Here is a 16,319-nt window from a genome sequence, read left to right as displayed (position 1 = left end):
GCACTGTACAGACAGAGTGAGCACTGTACAGGTAGAGTGAGCATTGTACAAATGGGACGAGCACTGCACAACTCAAACCAATATCTGAGCAGGTGGAAGTGTGGTAGGAGTCCTGCAAATCAAAGGAAAAAAATGAACAGCTACACAGGCTGATCCCTTGAGGGAATGTGACATCTCTCCTGCAGTTCCCCCTACCCTGGAGTATGCATGACACTCCACCACAGCTCTCCTAAAGACTCTTCCTTCTCCTCCCTTCACATTAGAATCCCACACTTGGGTTAGTGTAACCAGTGACATAAGAAGGTTCCACATAGGGGAGACGAAGATGCAAAAATCCTGAGAGGGTTCTGTCTTACTGGGCTCAGGATTCAATTCATTTGGACCCCAGTCTGTGCTAGCACATTTAAAAGTTGTCTTTCCTAAAGAAGCCTTGGTTTCTACATCTCTGTGATCAGAATCCCATAACAAGGTTTGGAAGAGGCCAGTTCAGGAAAATTTCAGAGAGAATTACCTTAGAATACTGTTGGAGGGAAGCCTGGGTAAATAAAGGAGACAAGGTTAGAAAGAAGGCTTGACGTCAACATGGGAGTGATGAGTGAAAATCTTAAAGTAACCGAGTCTACCAAAATGTTTTCAGGGAGGAAAGTCAATATAATTGAAATGTCCTAAGATGTCACATCCTTACCAGTAAGGAAGCTGGATGCCATGGGGATACATAGGTGATGTGCTTAGCAAAGAGATGCCTTCTAAAAAAAATCCCTGAAGGAGGCTCCATGCCTGCCTCAGATCTACCTACACATACATAGATTATATATGTATGCTTTAAAGGAGAAACCAAAAATGTAAGGTAGGCTGGGTGCACCCTCATGGGTATCAAGCCAAACCTTACCAGGAAAAACAGGTTGCTGTCTGACATTCTTGCCCCCATCAGCAATTATTCCTGGACACTGCAGCAAACGAATCTACCCAAAAGTTCCGGGCAGAGCCACCACTGCCCGGCGAGAAGCAATATATTTGAAGTGACCTTAAAGACTACTTGCTTGCCAGTAAAGAAGTAGGTTCCCTACAGGTGAAGGCAAGCGAGTGAAGATGGCAAAATCAGCCGCCATTTCCTTTTCTTTGTCCCTTGGAATTATCCCAACTCAGTGACCACATCTGGATCTCTAGATTGCTTCTGCCTGTGCAATATCTAGGTGCTGATCAGAATCGTGTCTGATGTCACACCAGATGAATCAGGCTTTGGCATCTTCCCATATCACTGTAAGAAGTAGCGATGGGAAGATGCCAAGACCCAGACATGGTATCATAACTTAAATTTAAAACTTGCAGGGCTCCAGAAAAGTCCGTCTTTAAAGTCATCAGCGAAGCATAAGCTTTCTGAGCCCCCTGCCGCCGCCACTACAATCTTTTATTCCTCACCCAAATGCCAAAGTACTGGGTCCAGCTGTACTGCTTCAGCTGTTGAAGCTGCTTCAGCCTTCTGGGAAAAGTTCACCTCTGACTTCAGTCTGTGTGTTTCCCGAATGAAATCGTTTACCAACCCCTGTGCTCCTTCCCTGGCTCAGCATGGTCTGTGACATTTTCAGGGACTCACGTGGAGCACCCAACATCATCGCTCTGAGCGATGACTCCTAGGAACTTCCCAAGGGCCAGACTGATGCAGGATCTGACACGCAAAAGAGGGGGGGAGTGAACTGGGTATCAGGAGGGCCTGGGGCAGCCGGCTGAGCTCCAGGAGAGTAGGGGTTCATCGAAACAGCTGGGTCGATGTTGGCCTTTCTTCCCTGCTCTCTGACTGGCGCTGCTCCAGTCAGAAAGCTGTGAGACATCCTCTCAGGCACTCTCCCCGACTCACTTGGCTGCTCTTGTCTGTACTCCCTTTCCTGGATCTACAAGGGTTTGAAGTACAAATCTGGACCCGTCATCTAGCTCCTTCCTCCATCTCTGACATTGGTGTGGCTGGGACGCACACCTGGGGCCACCCAAAGTTTTCCTGGCTGAGAGTCTGAGCTGACGCAGCTCAACAGGTCAGAAGCTGTTCCTCCTCCAGGAGGAGAGCATGCTGGACAGGTCTCCAGTAGCTTAAACCTGCAACAGCACTATCGCACCATGCACCTTACCAGCCCCCACTACTCCTGGTAGGGCATCTTCACTCCACCAAGACCTAGATAATGAGTTTTGAGGGAGGCTGGATGCTTGACTTCATGGTTTTAAAAATCTTAATAACGTTTAGAATTGGATAGAGTCTTGAGTCCATGAAGTGCCCCTCCATACACCCACCACCACCATCACCATCACCACTACCATCACCACTACCATCATCACCACCACCATCACCACCACGATCACCACCTCCACCACCACCTCCACTACCACCTCCACCATCACCACCTCCACCACCATCACCACCACCACCACTTTTCTTTATCAAACTTAGGCACTCATTCTGATTCTGAGTTTTTGAAGATGAGACTAATTGGACCTTGTCTCATATATTTCAATTTTTCATTGTTCCTGTTCCCAATATCCTGGCTACAACTGCCCCATCCCAGTGCAATGCCTTCAATAAAAGTTACTTTATCTCACGGCTGCACTCATTCTCCAAAATCTGTCATACAGAAACACTGAGTTTCTCAGTAGCCATGAAGAGGAAAAGTGCCAGTTCAAACTGGACAAAGGAGATGGTCAGCATCAGTAACAAACCCCTAGAGCAACCGCAGGTGTTAGAAGGTGTTTTTCCCAAGCAGAAAAGATCAGTCATAGAAACTGGCCAGTAGGAGAAAGATGTCAAAATGATGACAGGATATCTATCTCTAAAAGCATATCTAAACATGTAGTGAGAGAGAGAGAGAGAGAGAGAGAGAGAGAGAGAGAGAGAGAGAGAGAGAGAAAGGTGTGAGGGAAATTCCTGATGATATTGCTAATGTTAAAATTCCATAGATTTGGCTAGCCTTATTTCTTTTCTTTTATATCATCAATTTAGATTTCTATAAAGAAAGAATGACATCAAAGAAAATCATTGGCCTAGAAGAAAAGAGCCCGTAGGCGTTTAGGTGTTATATATATGGAGGCAGAGAACACTGGAGCATCAGGGAGACTCCAAGTTCAGGCAACAGCATGGGTGAATATGGGCTGTGCAGGGAGGGACTGGGAAGGGAGCTGAGGGCTGATACCTGAGCACAGTCCTTGCAGGTCTGGAGGCTCTCCATGCTTGGAGGGACCGTTCTACACAAAACAGAGTGGGGATTGTATTTCAGTGAACATTTTCTTACTGTGTGTCTTTCCAGTTCTTTTCAGGAACCTCTTCATCTTGCAACTGGTGCAACTGGTGCTAACTTACAACTTTTCTAACTGTAACTTCGAGAAGATTTTGGAAATATATCGTGCAACGATTTTTCCTGACCTGCTTGGAGATTTGAATGGGGTAAGTGAAAAGACAGTTTGACATATATATATATATATATATATATATATATATATATATTCTCGTGAAAAAAAGTAGGGACAAATATTATACAAACCCCAATTCAACTCTGTAAGAAAGGAAAATAATTTGGAAAAAAACTATTCCTAAACTTTCTTAGAAGTGGCATTTTAAATACCTTGGCATGTAAAATGTGTATCCACGTGGCTTTTTATAAAGCAAAAGGAGAGTGGTAATGGATATGAATATTAGTCTGCTCCTTGCTACAGAATGGGAAACCTTGTAAAATAAGAACTCAGGAGCAGGGCAGTTAAGGCATAGAGCTGTGTTTCATAGCTTTCTAGTGTTCTAGATATTTTAGAATACTGTTATGAGACATGGCAGACTTTAATTTTAAAACATATATAATAGTAACTATTTCTTTGAAAATGCACATTCTTAGGTACAGTGTGAGAGCGGCAGGTATGAATGACTCCAGAGCAGATATAGACATTCAAAGAATAGTTCTTTGCTGCAAGTGGGTTTTAAGTTCCAGGCGCAAGGATCCCTGCTTGAGTGGGGCTAGGCTGCTCTCTGAGAACCTAGAAAAAGCAGAAAACTGAATGTTTCACCACCTTGTCCATCATATAGGATCACATCACTCAGCGGAACCTAAACTACTCAGAAAACCCTGGAAGCAAAGGGCTGGGGGATCATTTTCCCTCGGACTCAAATCTTTATCCTAATTTGCTTTCTTCCAGATCGTGACCACGTTTGACCAAATCGAGGACTGTGACTCCAGGGTGAGTAAAAAGCTCAGCAGCAGCGCTAGTTTTCCCCGGGGTGGTCCGCGTCCAGGAAGGGAGCTGGGGAAGAGCCCCAGGCAACAGCTAAACTCCAAAAGATGCTGGCTGCGAAGCTGATAGGAGACATCTGGGCTGTTCAGTCTAGGACGGCCACTTCTACAGTTTAGGAGAAAGTCTCTGCTGAGCAACTTGCAGTAGGCATCCCCTTCTGCCCGGGGAAGAAAGGCCAATGAGAAACCTGGAGGAAAGAAGTCGAAACACCACCTCCCTGGGTCCCGGGCATCTGCTGTCAGCACTGGTTCTTTACAACCACCTCAAAGGATGGGCGGAGCTAGCATGGGTGGAAGCCCTTCCAGTAGGCGCTCTCGCTCTCGGCTACTCTTGCCAGACACCTCCCTCCTGTGGGTTGATTCCTCTTCTCAACCAGACTCTGGATTCCTTCAGACACCTTCCTGGCGTCCTTCCCTCCTATCCCCATCCCCTCCCTGCCCGTTTCATTCAATTTTTAATTTCTGGCGTTTTTTTGTTTTTTTGTTTTTTGTTTTTTTCTTTTTCTTTTCTCCCTGAACTCTGCCGCTTGTGAGCAGCCAGATTGTCTTTTGAAAATCGAGTACCATACTCTCAATCCTATCCCCGGCTGCTCATCACTCTCCGAGAAAGCATTCGCCTTGAAAACGAAAGAGGCCCTCATTAACCACTGCCCAGGCTACTCTGAAACTGAGGTAAGCCCAAAGCATCAAATGCCTGCCTTTGCAATGAATGAGTGCGGAGAAAGAAGCCCTGAATAAAACTGGGGCTTTAAGTGCAGTGTTGTTTTTGTTTTGTTTTGATCTTATCCATTTAAGAGCAAATGAGCCAGGCTGTGGTTGTCAGCCGAGCTAAACTTGCCTATGACGGCCAAACACAATCTACCTTCAGAGTTCTACACTTTTGTTTTTCTTTGGTCTGAGTTTTGATTGTAAATCTGAGTCAATGTTTCAAAGTGCGATCAGTGAGCCTCCTATGTTAGCAGATTGTCCTCCTAGCTCCTGAAACACGGCAGTTCAAAAGACTAAATTCCAAGGCACATAAACCAGACCTCCAAAATTCCTGGGTTTGATGCCCCTTAAAGGCTCGCTGTTCATTGGTTATGTATACGTCACTTTGTAGTAGGGTGCTTTTCCTTCACTTCCACCTGCATCTCGCCCCTATTCCACCTCATTGCTTTTGTGGATGGAATTGCCATCTCTTTTCATAAGGCATCTGTGTACACAGTCAGACATGAATAAGTGAAGAATTGAAAGTACTAACTCCAGAGTGCCTGGCTTTGTGCATCAATCCTATAACTGCAGAGATTTAGATAAAGTACTTAGTGCTTGGGTAAAAAAAATAAGAACGACAGTGTTGCATCCTATGCAGGGCTATTGTGGGAGTCAAATGAGTCACCACACACGAAAGCACTTGGAGCAGTGCCTGGCACCCAATACTTCCTGAACATTTATTTCACTTGGCAAGTGAAGTAGAATATTTGTCTTCCTTGTGGCATGCTTAAGAAAACAGACATATGTTTGTGTGTGCATGCATATGAGTATATGTAGATACACGTGTAAACGTGTTAACTTAGTTAACTTTGTCTGATTTCTATGTAAATGTAGATACGGCTGTCATGTTTTGGGGCTTCCTAGAGTTCAGTCAGGCTGTAAATGGAAGTCACTTGGGCTGAGCTTGCAGGAGAAAAGCAGTAGTAGGCAGCCATATGAGAAACCGGCTGGACTCTCTGCCTTCTTTTCATGGAGACCCTAACAAATCTGCAGATAGGCACGTTATAACGTATCAGTATAACCAGGGCCCAGGAGCCAGACTTGATTTAACTTGTAGACTTTGTGTGAAAAGCAGAGAACCTGGAGGAATTTATCTTACACTTTCCCAGCCCAAAGATGAAGTTGGAGGAGACGGGAAGATTACTGTTTAACTTGGGAAATTCTATCCCTGGGAGGTTCAGTCTGTCAGGACTCTAGGACAGTTCATTTGAAAACCTGTGCCAGAATCTTCTTCAGAGTAGTAGGGTGAATGTGTGAGCCAGAAAACTTTAGTTTCAAAGAACAGACTGAGTTTGTTGAATGATACATATGATACATACGTACTGAGGTGAGAAAGACAGCTTATGCCTCTGGGAACTTATCTTGTCAACGAGATCATAAAACTGTAATTTTATTCTTTTATTTAATTATGCAATAGACATCCAATGTTTCTGATGTAGAAAACGCTGTACTCAGTGTTGTGGGGAAATACCCATGATGCAATAGCAGTGAGAGCCAAGTGAAATGACACCTACCTCGAAGTCCTTGCAGAGATTCAGAAGGAACTGTCTGACTGAGCCTTAACAGAGGCTTTAAGGAGGAGGTGCTCGAGAGACAGGGCTTTCCTCTGGAGAAGCACATGCAATCAAACAGTGACCAAGTATTTGGGGAATTTCTTGGGAAATGGAAATGAGCAGAAACATAAGCTGCCACTCAGCCAGTTGTTAAAGATAGAAAAAAAAAAAAAAAAACCCTAATGTTGACGATTTCCTCCTATTCCACAGAGAAACAATACTCAGGAACTGACACAAGAAGTCAAAATCGTCTGCCGGAATCACACCTCACAAATTCTAGGATTGTGGCTTTCCTTCATTCAATCTCCATGACAAAATTAGCTTTCGGTTTATACTATGAAACTATATATCTTGTTTTTAGTACATATAATACTAAGGGTGTGACACTAAAAAGAACACTAATGTTTATTCTTTAATTACAGAAGAGATTCTTAACTTATTTTTTTGGCATATCGCTGTTGTTTAGTGTAGGTGCTTTAAAATGGGAAAGGAGCATTACCCCTTTAATGGAAATATCTGTACTGTTAATGACCGGCTTCGGAGCAGTCTTTCTCACCTCCCCTGTGGAAGGGAATTGAAAGTAGAAAAAATGTTGAAACCAATGACAGCTTCTAAAATCCATTTAAAAGGCAAGAATTTTTCTACCTGTAATGATTCTTTTAACATTGCTATGCTAAGATTTTTACTAAAGAAGAAAATGATGGTGAAGGAAAGTGACTGTCACTGCCATGATGAAGCGGTCTGAAAGAAGCTTGTAAATCCAGCTATAAAAGGGATCAGACCCACAACAGCAGGATGCATGAGCAGATCTGCAAGGGCCTTGTGCAGCTACGAAATATGTATTTAAAGTTGTACATAATGAATTTCTAATTTATATTGTGAGCACTTTTGAAAATATACATGCTGCTTTGTAGCGAGTACATTTCTGAATAAAGTAATTCCCAAGTTCATTTCTTATGAATGGCGTTTTAAATTTGGCTAAGCAATTCTCCTGTGTACTTTTCTAAAGGAAATGAATCACAGTTGTCTACATCTTTACTGCCACTCAGGCCAGCATCCCATTCCTTTTATCTGGTACCAACACCCCCTGCAGGAGAAAAGGTCTTCATGCCCCTTGGACAAATGACTAGAGTGCATATTCTTTTCAAATATTTGCACCAGTCACTCCTTCCCCTGTGAATCTTTTTTGTCTCAGAATAGATAAAACAGGCAAAAGTGAACAATGGGTGTTAAATTCATTCCTGCACACCTCTTGTAAAATGCCCTCCCTGTCACCCTCAGCATCCCTCAGAGTCTTCTGAGCAGTACTAGCAAAGGCACCTCCGCTGCAGAGCTGAGGCCAAGTACGGTATGTGTACACAGCTTAACCCCAACTCACACACACCCTGAGAAGAGATGTTCACCTGAATACTGTTCTTTGAAGGTTAGAACTAACCCATTAATGAAAAGAAAAGCCGAATGTCCCCAAACCTCTCTTACTTGTCAACAAGGAGCTAACAATAAGCACCTAGTAAATATTTTAAAAGTGCATACTGTGGGCCAAGTTTTCTGAGGTGATGTTTGTGCTGAATACTTAGTTACAAAAGTAAGTAAGATGGAGCTCATAGCCAGAGAAGCTCAGAGTGGTACTGAATAAGCAGTTGTCAATAGTTCTTAACAAACTGACCGGTGCGAGCCAGTGAGTTTTCTTTTGCTGGAGTAAAAAATCAAGGCAAGCACACTTTCAAAAATCTTCCTCTAAATTCCTTAACCAGAGCTTTTAAGTGCCACCCTAAGAAAACTCCACTGGGTCTAGAAAAGGCAATGTTCATTAATTCTCTGAATAGAAATTGTGGAGGCCTGGTATTTTAAATACATTAACTCTATCTTACTACAAATTCATTCTACCTTTTACTAAATCACGATAAAAGGTATTATAACATATTTCTTAATCCCTTTAGACCCAGTTGCCCTCAAAGTGACTTCTACTAAGTTGGTAGAGTACATAGGACGGAGTACCAAAGGATGGGACGCTCTGGGAGGAGAACATTAGAAGATAACTCCCCGTTGCTGAGGACAGCACGGCCAAACACATGCCTTCAGAAAACTACCCTGCAGAGAGGAGGAAACATCCGGGTAACGAGAGGGAACAGTTGCTCACTGCAAGCCAGGGAAATGACCTGTCCTCACCAGGCAGAATGGAAAATTTTGTAACCCATTAGGTTATAGGTAGGGTAGTGTGCTGGCTAGTTTGATGTCAGCTTGACACAAGCTAGAGTCATCAGAGAGGAGGGAACCTCAGCTGAGAAAATACCTCTATAATATTCAGCTATATGGCATCTTCTTAATTAGTGATCAATATGGGAAGGGTCAACCCACTGTGGGTGGAGCCATCCCTGGGCTGATTGAGAAAGCAGGCTGAGCAAGCCATGGGAAGCAAGCAGCACCCCATCATGGCCTCATATTAGCTCCCACCTTCAGGCTCCTGCTCTGCTTGAGTTTCTGTCCTTACTTTCTTTGATGATGAACAATGATGTGAAAATGTAAATCAAATAAACCCTTTCACCCCCAACTTGCTTTTTGGTCATGGTGTTTCATCCCAGCCATAGAAACCCCAAGATAGGTGCTTTAAAACATCTTACCTTTGCATGGAAGTATATTTATCCCAAGACTAATGGCTGTAACAATCTAACCTAATGAATTAAAAAATAATTCTTAAAAGAATCTGTTCCTAAGTAACTTAGCTGTATTCTACACCAAACCACAAGGGTGCTTATTAAGAATGGCTCATACACACGCAAATGTATCTGCTCAAAGGTATATAAATATACACAAAGATACACATTCATCATTAAAATAAATCTTTAGAAGATGAAAGAAAAAGAAAACAAAAGGAGAGAGAGAGGAGAGAGAGAGGGAGGGAGGGAGGGAGGGGGAGAGAGAGAGAGAGAGAGAGAGAGAGAGAGAGAGAGAAGAGTAAGAGAGGATCTTGAGGACAGAAGACCTGTAAGAAGTATTGTGTGTCCTGTTAGGGAAGGTGGCACACCCATTATCTGGAGACGGAAGGCAGGCAAATCTTTATGAAGACCAGTTTCATCTACACAGTGAGCTCCAGGCCAGCCAAGCTATACAATAAGAGCATGTCTCAAAAATAAGGAGGAAAATATGGTCCTGTAAAATAAAAAGTACCACTAACTCAAAACTAACATAGAAGGTAGAATTAATAAGTGGAACATTAAATTAATTATTATGATATTGAGAACAAGCAAAGGAAACTTATTCTAAGTACTGTCATTTCCTTCACAGACTCGATTTAATCTTAGTGAGAAACTAAATGCAAAATCCCAGGCCCTAGGGGAGCTGGGAAATTCCTAAAAGCTGAACAGTTTCTATTATAAGGAAACAGTTGTCCAAGTCCAGACATCTCAGGGACAGCTTCTCCATCTTGCTGGTAGGATCAAACCAAGCTCAGGTTTCCAGGCCCAGGAGCCTACTCCTATCCTGATTGATGGAAACACCCTTGCTCAACTCCTTCTGTCAAAATGTGATTGGACCATGCTATAGTTCACCCCACTTCTCCTCGCCTCACGGTTTCATTTCATCCTTTAAATATGCTGCAGTGTCCCTTCAGAGTTGCAGCTCTGGTCCCAAGCCTGTTCTTTGGCCCTAACTAGTAGATGCTTGATTACAATAAATTTTTGTCATCTGCACGGTGTTTGAGTTATGTTGAATTTAAGCAGACCCCAAAACAATAACTCAAGATATTTAAGAAACAGAGAAGATCCAAGCTCAGATTCTACATATGAAAATTACAATGTGTAAAATAAATACACAGTGAATAGTTTTAACTGGAGGCTGGGCATTAAAATATTAGAATTAGGCTGATACTCACCCAAATGCTGCAACCTGCATGCTTCCCAGGAGGTCCTTAGTGACCAAAGACACAGGGAAAAATTTCACCCAAATACCCATGCCAGCTGAAACACCTACACAGCCCAGCTGACACAGGACCTATATTCTAACCCCCCTCCCCTATATCCCACCCACCTTGCCCACCCCACCCCTCCGAGCTCCACCTTCCTTCCAGCTCACTTCCTCACACAGGCCAGATCAGTGGCCTAGCTGATACTTGCCCAAACGCTGCAGCCTGAGAGCCTCCCAGGAGGTCCACAGTAACTGGGCACAGGGGGTCTGCAGTAGCCAGAGACACAGGAGGCCTGCTCTAACCAGAGACACAGGAGGGCTGCTCTAACCAGGGACACAGGAGGCCTACACTAACCAGAGATAACACTGCCTGCCTCCAAGGAGACCAGCTCTAACTCAGGTCACAGAGCTCTACCTGCCTCCAAGGAGGCCAGTTCCAGTCAGAGACACCCAGCCAGTTAATGCCAGAGAAAATCATATAGCCAGAGGTAAGTGCAAGATCATAAATGACAGAACCCAATACAATTTGGCAACATGAGAACCCAGTTCTGCTACCACAGCAAGCCCTAGCTACCCTAAAACATGTGAAAAGCAAAATAATGACCTAAAATCCCATCTCATGAAGATGATAGAGGCCTTTAAGGAGGATAAGGGGGATATAAAGGGATACTTAAGGGATTAAAGATATACAGGAAAACAGGTAGAAGCCCTTAAAGAAGAAACAAATAAATCCCTTAAAGAAATACAGAAAAATACAATCAAGCAAGTGAAAGAAATGAACAAAACAGTCTAAAAATGAAAATAGAAACAATAAAAAAAAACACAAAGGGAAGCAACCCTGGAGATGGACAACTTAGGAAAGAGATCAAGAGCTACAGATGCAAGAATCAGCAACAGAATAAAAGAGATAGAAGAGAGAATCTCAAAAGTAGAAGATACCATAGAAAATATTGACAAATCAGTCAAAGAAAATACAAAGTGTAAAAAGTTCTTAACCCAAAACATCCAGAAAATTCAGGACACAATGAAAATATCAAACCTAAGAATAACAGGAATAGAAGAAGGTGAAGAATCCCAGCTCAGAGTGTCAGAAAACATCTTCAACAAAATTATAGAAGAAAACTTCCATGATCTAAAGAAAGACCATAAATGTAGAATAAGCCTACAGCACAACCAATAGATTGGACCAGAAAAGGAAATCCTCCAGTCACACAGTAAGCAAAACACTAAATGCAGAGAAAAGAAAGAATATTAAAAGCTGTAAGGGAGAATAGCCAAGTAACATATAAAGGCAACTCTATCAGAATTACACAAGATTTCTCAACAAAGACTCTAAAAAACAGAAGATTCTGGACAGATGTCATCTAGACCCTAAGAGAACACAAATGCCAGCCCAGGATACTATACCCAGCAAAACTATCAATCATCATAGGTGGAGAAACCAAGATATTCCATGACAAAATAAAATTTAAACAATATCTTTTTACAAATCCAGCCCTATTGAGGATACTAGAAGGAAACCTCCAACACAAGGAGGGTAACTAGACCCTAGAAAACAGAAGAAACTAAACAGTTCTCAACAAACATAAAAGAAGAGATTCAGACACACATAATACCACCTCCAGAAACAAAAAATAACAGTAACTAACAATCATCTGCCTTTAATATCTCTCAACATCAATGGACTCAATTGCCCAATAAAAAGACACAGGCTAACAGACTGAATACATAAACAGGATCTAGCATTTTGATGTACATAAGAAACACACCTTGGTGATAAAACAGACACTACCTCAGAGTAAAGGGCTGGAAAAAAGTTTTTCAATCAAATGGTTCCAAGAAATGAGCTGGAGTTGCCATTCTAATATCCAATAAAATATACTTTCAACCAAAAGTTATCAAACAAGATGGGAAAAAACACTTCATATTCATCAAAGGAAAAATTCACCAAGAGGAAGTCTCAATCCTGAACATCTATGCCCCAAATGCAATAGTACCACATTGTAAAGGATATTCCTGGTTGTCAACTTGTCCATATCTGGAATAGACTGAAGTCCAGAATTGGAGGGTTCACCTGTGATCCAGATCTTGAGGCTGGGAGATACAAGTTTCTGACTTGGATCTTGGCATGGAGATCTTGAGGCATAATGGCTATGAATCCCAGGACACTAAGGCAAGGAGATCTCTGAGTTCAAGGTCATCTGGGACAAAGCAAGTCCCAGATCCAGGTGTGGTGATACACACTTTTAATCTAAGCCTCACCTTCTGCTGAAGGCCTACATAAGGTCACTAGAAAAAGGAAGAGTTGCTCTTTTTCACCTGCTTGCCTTGTGGGACTGAACAACTACTGGATCCTTGGACTTCTGTTCACAGCTGATCATTGTTGGGGAGTTGGATTACAGACTATAAATCATCATAATAAATTCCCTTATTATATAGAGACTACCCATAAGTTCCATGACTCTAGGAAACCCTGACTAGTATACACATTCATAAAAGAAACTTTAATAAAGCTCAAAACACACATTGAACCTCACACAATAATAAAGGGAGACTTCAACACCCCACATTCACCAAAGGACAGATCATGGAAACAGAAACTAAACAGAGACACAGTGAAACTAAAAGAAGTTATGAACCAAATGTATTTAACAGATATATACGGAACATTTCACTCCCAAACAATTTACAGAATATACCTTCTTCTCAGCATCTAATGGAACCTTCTTTAAAATTGACCATATAATTGGACATAAAACAAGCCTCAACAGATGCAAGAAAATTGGAATAATCCCATACATTCTATCAGATCACCACAGATGAAGGCTAGACTCCAATAACAGCAAAAACAACAGAAAGCCTACATATTCATGGAAACTGAACAACTCTCTGCTCAATGATAATTTGGTCAGGGAAAAAAATAAATGAATGAATGAATGAATGACTTTATATAATTCAATGAAAATGAAGAAACATCATACCCAAACTTATGGGACACAGTGAAAGCAGTGCTAAGAGGAAAATTCATAGCACTGAGTGCCTCCATAAAAAAATTAGAGAGATCCATTACAAGCAACTTAAGAGCACACTGGAAAGCTCAAGAACAGAAAGAAATAAACACACCCAAGAGGAGAAGGTGGTGGGAAATAGACAAACTCAGAGATGAAATCAACCAGTTAGAAACATGGAGAACAACACAAAGAGTCAACAAAACCAAGAGGTTATTCTTTAAGAAAATCAAGATAGATAAACCCTTAGTCAAACTAACTGAAGGACACAGGGATAGTATCCAATCTGGGGAGGACAAGGCTGTCCACTCTCTCCCTATCTATTCAATGTAGTATTCAAAGTTCTAGCTTAAGAAATTAGACAACAAAAGGAGATCAAGGGGATACATATTGAAAAGGAAAAAGTAAAAGTATTACTATTTGCAGATGATATAATATATAAGTGACCCCTAAAATTCCACCAGAGAACTACTACAGCTGATAAACAACTTCAGAAAAGTGGTAGGCTATAAAATTAACTCTAGCAAATCAGTAGCCTTCCTTTATATATGTGATACAAAGGCTGAGAAAGAAATCAGGAAAACAACACCCATTACAAATAGCTACAAATAGTATAAAATATCTGGGTGCAACTGTTACCAAGCAAGTTAAAGGTCTGTATGACAAGAACTTCAAATCCCTGAAAAAAAGACATGGAGGAAGACCTCAGAAGATGGAAATATCTCACACACTCATGGATTGGTAGGATTAATATAGTAAAAATGGCCATCTTACAGAAAGCAATCTACAGATTCAATGCAATCTCCATCAAAATTCCAACACAATTCTTCATAGATATGGAAAGTGCAACTCTCAACTTCATATGGAAAAACAAAAACCCAAGATAGTGTAAACAATTCTCAACAATAAAAGAACTTCTAGGGGGAATCACCATCCCTGACCTCAAGCTGTACTAGAAAGCAGTAGTGATTTAAAACAAAAACAAAACCACAAAAACCAGCATGGTATTGGCACAGAGACAGATGGGTTGATCAATGGAATAGAATTGAATACCCAGAAGTAAACCTATACACTTATGAACACTTGATCTTTGACGAAAAAGCCAAAACCATTCAGTGGAAAAGAACAAAGCATTTTCAATAAATGATGCTAGTCTAACTGTCAGTCTGTATGTAGGAGAATGAAAAGAGATTCATATTTGTCACCTTGCACATAGCTCAGGTCCAAGTGGATTAAGGACCTCAACATAAAACCAGATTGGCTGAACCTCATAGAAGAGAAAGTGGGAAAGAGCCTCAAATTCATTGGCACAGAGGGAAACTTCCTGAACAGAACACCAATGGCTCAGGTTCTAAGATCAAGAATTGATAAATGGGACCTCATGAAACTGAAAAGCTTCTGTAAGGCAAAAGACACTGTCAGTAGGACAAATCTGAAACCTACAGATTGGGGGAGAAAAATCTTCACCAACCTTACATCTGACAGATGGCTAATATCCAAAATATATAAAGAACTCAAGAAGTTACCCTCCAAATACCCTAATAACGCAATTTAAAATGGGGTACAGAGCTAAACAGAGAATTCACAACAGAAGAATCTCCAATGGCCAAGAAGCACTTAAAGAAATGTTCGAAGTCCTTAGTCATCAGAAAAGTGCAAATCAAAATGGCCCTAAAATTCCACCTCAAGAATGGCTAACATCAAAAACTTAAGTGACAGCAGATGCTGGCAAGGATGTAGAGAAAAAGCAACACTCCTCCATTGCTAGGGATTGCAAACCGGTACAGACACTCTGGAAATCAATCTGGTGGCTACTCAGAAAACTGGAAATAGTTCTACCTGAAGACTCAGCTATATCACTCTCGGGCATACATCCAAAAGATGTCCCACCATACCACAAGCACACATACTCTACCATGTTCATAGCAGCCTTATTTGTAATAGCCAGAAGTTGGAAACAACCAGATGTCCCTCAACCAAAGAATGTGGTTCATTTACACAATAGAATACTATTCAGCTATTAAAAATGAGACATCATAAATTTTGCAGGCAAATGGTTGGAACTAGAAAATATTATCTTGAGTGAGGTAACTCCTAACCAAAAGGACATGCATGGGATGAACTCACTGATTAGTGGATATTAGCCAAAAAGTACAGAATACCTAGGATACAACCTACAGACCATAAGAAGTGTGGAAAGCAGAAATGCTCAAGTGAGGAGGCTTCAATCCCACTTAGAAGGAGGAAGGAAATAATCAGGGGAGGTAAATGGAGGGAGGGACCTGAGTGGGTGAAGAGAGGGGAAGGAGAAAAGGGGTACAGGATAAAATATGGGGCAAAGGTGACAGGAGAGCAGCCCAGAGGGCCAAGAGAAGGAATGGAAATAAGCAGCCTCAGGGAGTGGGAGGTGGTGTGACCCTCTAGAAAATACCAGAGACCTGGGGAGGTGAGACACTCCCAGGACTCATTGGGGGTGACCTTAGCCAAGATGCCCAACTTTGGGGAAATGGAACTCGAGGAGTCTACCTCTAGTACATAGACAGGGCCTCAAGTGGAAGGACAGAGTTACTAACCCACAGTCAAAATTCCTGACCCAGAATTGTTCCTGTGTAAAAGAACTACAGGGACAAAAATGGAGAAGACACTAAAGAAAAGGTGGTCCAAAGACTGACCCAACTTGGGATCCACCTCATGGGGAGGCTTCAAGGCCTGACACTACTATGCTATCATGTGTTTGCAGACAGGAGTCTAGCATGTCTGACTGAGACAGAAGCAGATGCTTACACCCAACCATTGGACTGAAGTTGGGGTACCCTATGATTTAATTAGGGGAAGGATTGAAGAAG

General features: G+C 41.9%; 1 protein-coding gene across 1 annotated transcript; it reads left to right on the top strand.

Annotated features, from left to right (window-relative positions):
* Positions 1 to 582: 582 nt before the first annotated feature.
* Tslp (thymic stromal lymphopoietin) lies at positions 583 to 8,170 on the top strand. The gene is made up of 6 exons (XM_076913013.1): positions 583 to 609; positions 1,194 to 1,260; positions 3,288 to 3,424; positions 4,165 to 4,206; positions 4,797 to 4,931; positions 6,773 to 8,170. The coding sequence occupies exons 1-6, from the start codon at positions 583 to 585 to the stop codon at positions 6,872 to 6,874; spliced, it is 510 nt and encodes a 169-aa protein (XP_076769128.1). The 3' UTR covers positions 6,875 to 8,170.
* Positions 8,171 to 16,319: the final 8,149 nt, after the last annotated feature.

Source organism: Arvicanthis niloticus, chromosome 14 (assembly GCF_011762505.2).
Source record: "Arvicanthis niloticus isolate mArvNil1 chromosome 14, mArvNil1.pat.X, whole genome shotgun sequence".
In the NCBI taxonomy this organism is placed as follows: Eukaryota; Metazoa; Chordata; class Mammalia; order Rodentia; family Muridae; genus Arvicanthis; species Arvicanthis niloticus.
Note: the sequence above shows the minus strand (reverse complement) of the source record. Positions and strands in the feature narration are given on the sequence as shown.

What these genes read in the sequence shown, in the direction of transcription:
- Tslp (XM_076913013.1), top strand. Translation starts at nt 583, where the DNA reads ATGGGAGTGATGAGTGAAAATCTTAAA. An exon ending in TGATGAGTGAAAATCTTAAA is followed by an intron (nt 610 to 1,193) that starts GTAACCGAGTCT and finishes TGCAATATCTAG; the next exon opens with GTGCTGATCAGAATCGTGTC. An exon ending in TGCTTGGAGATTTGAATGGG is followed by an intron (nt 3,425 to 4,164) that starts GTAAGTGAAAAG and finishes GCTTTCTTCCAG; the next exon opens with ATCGTGACCACGTTTGACCA.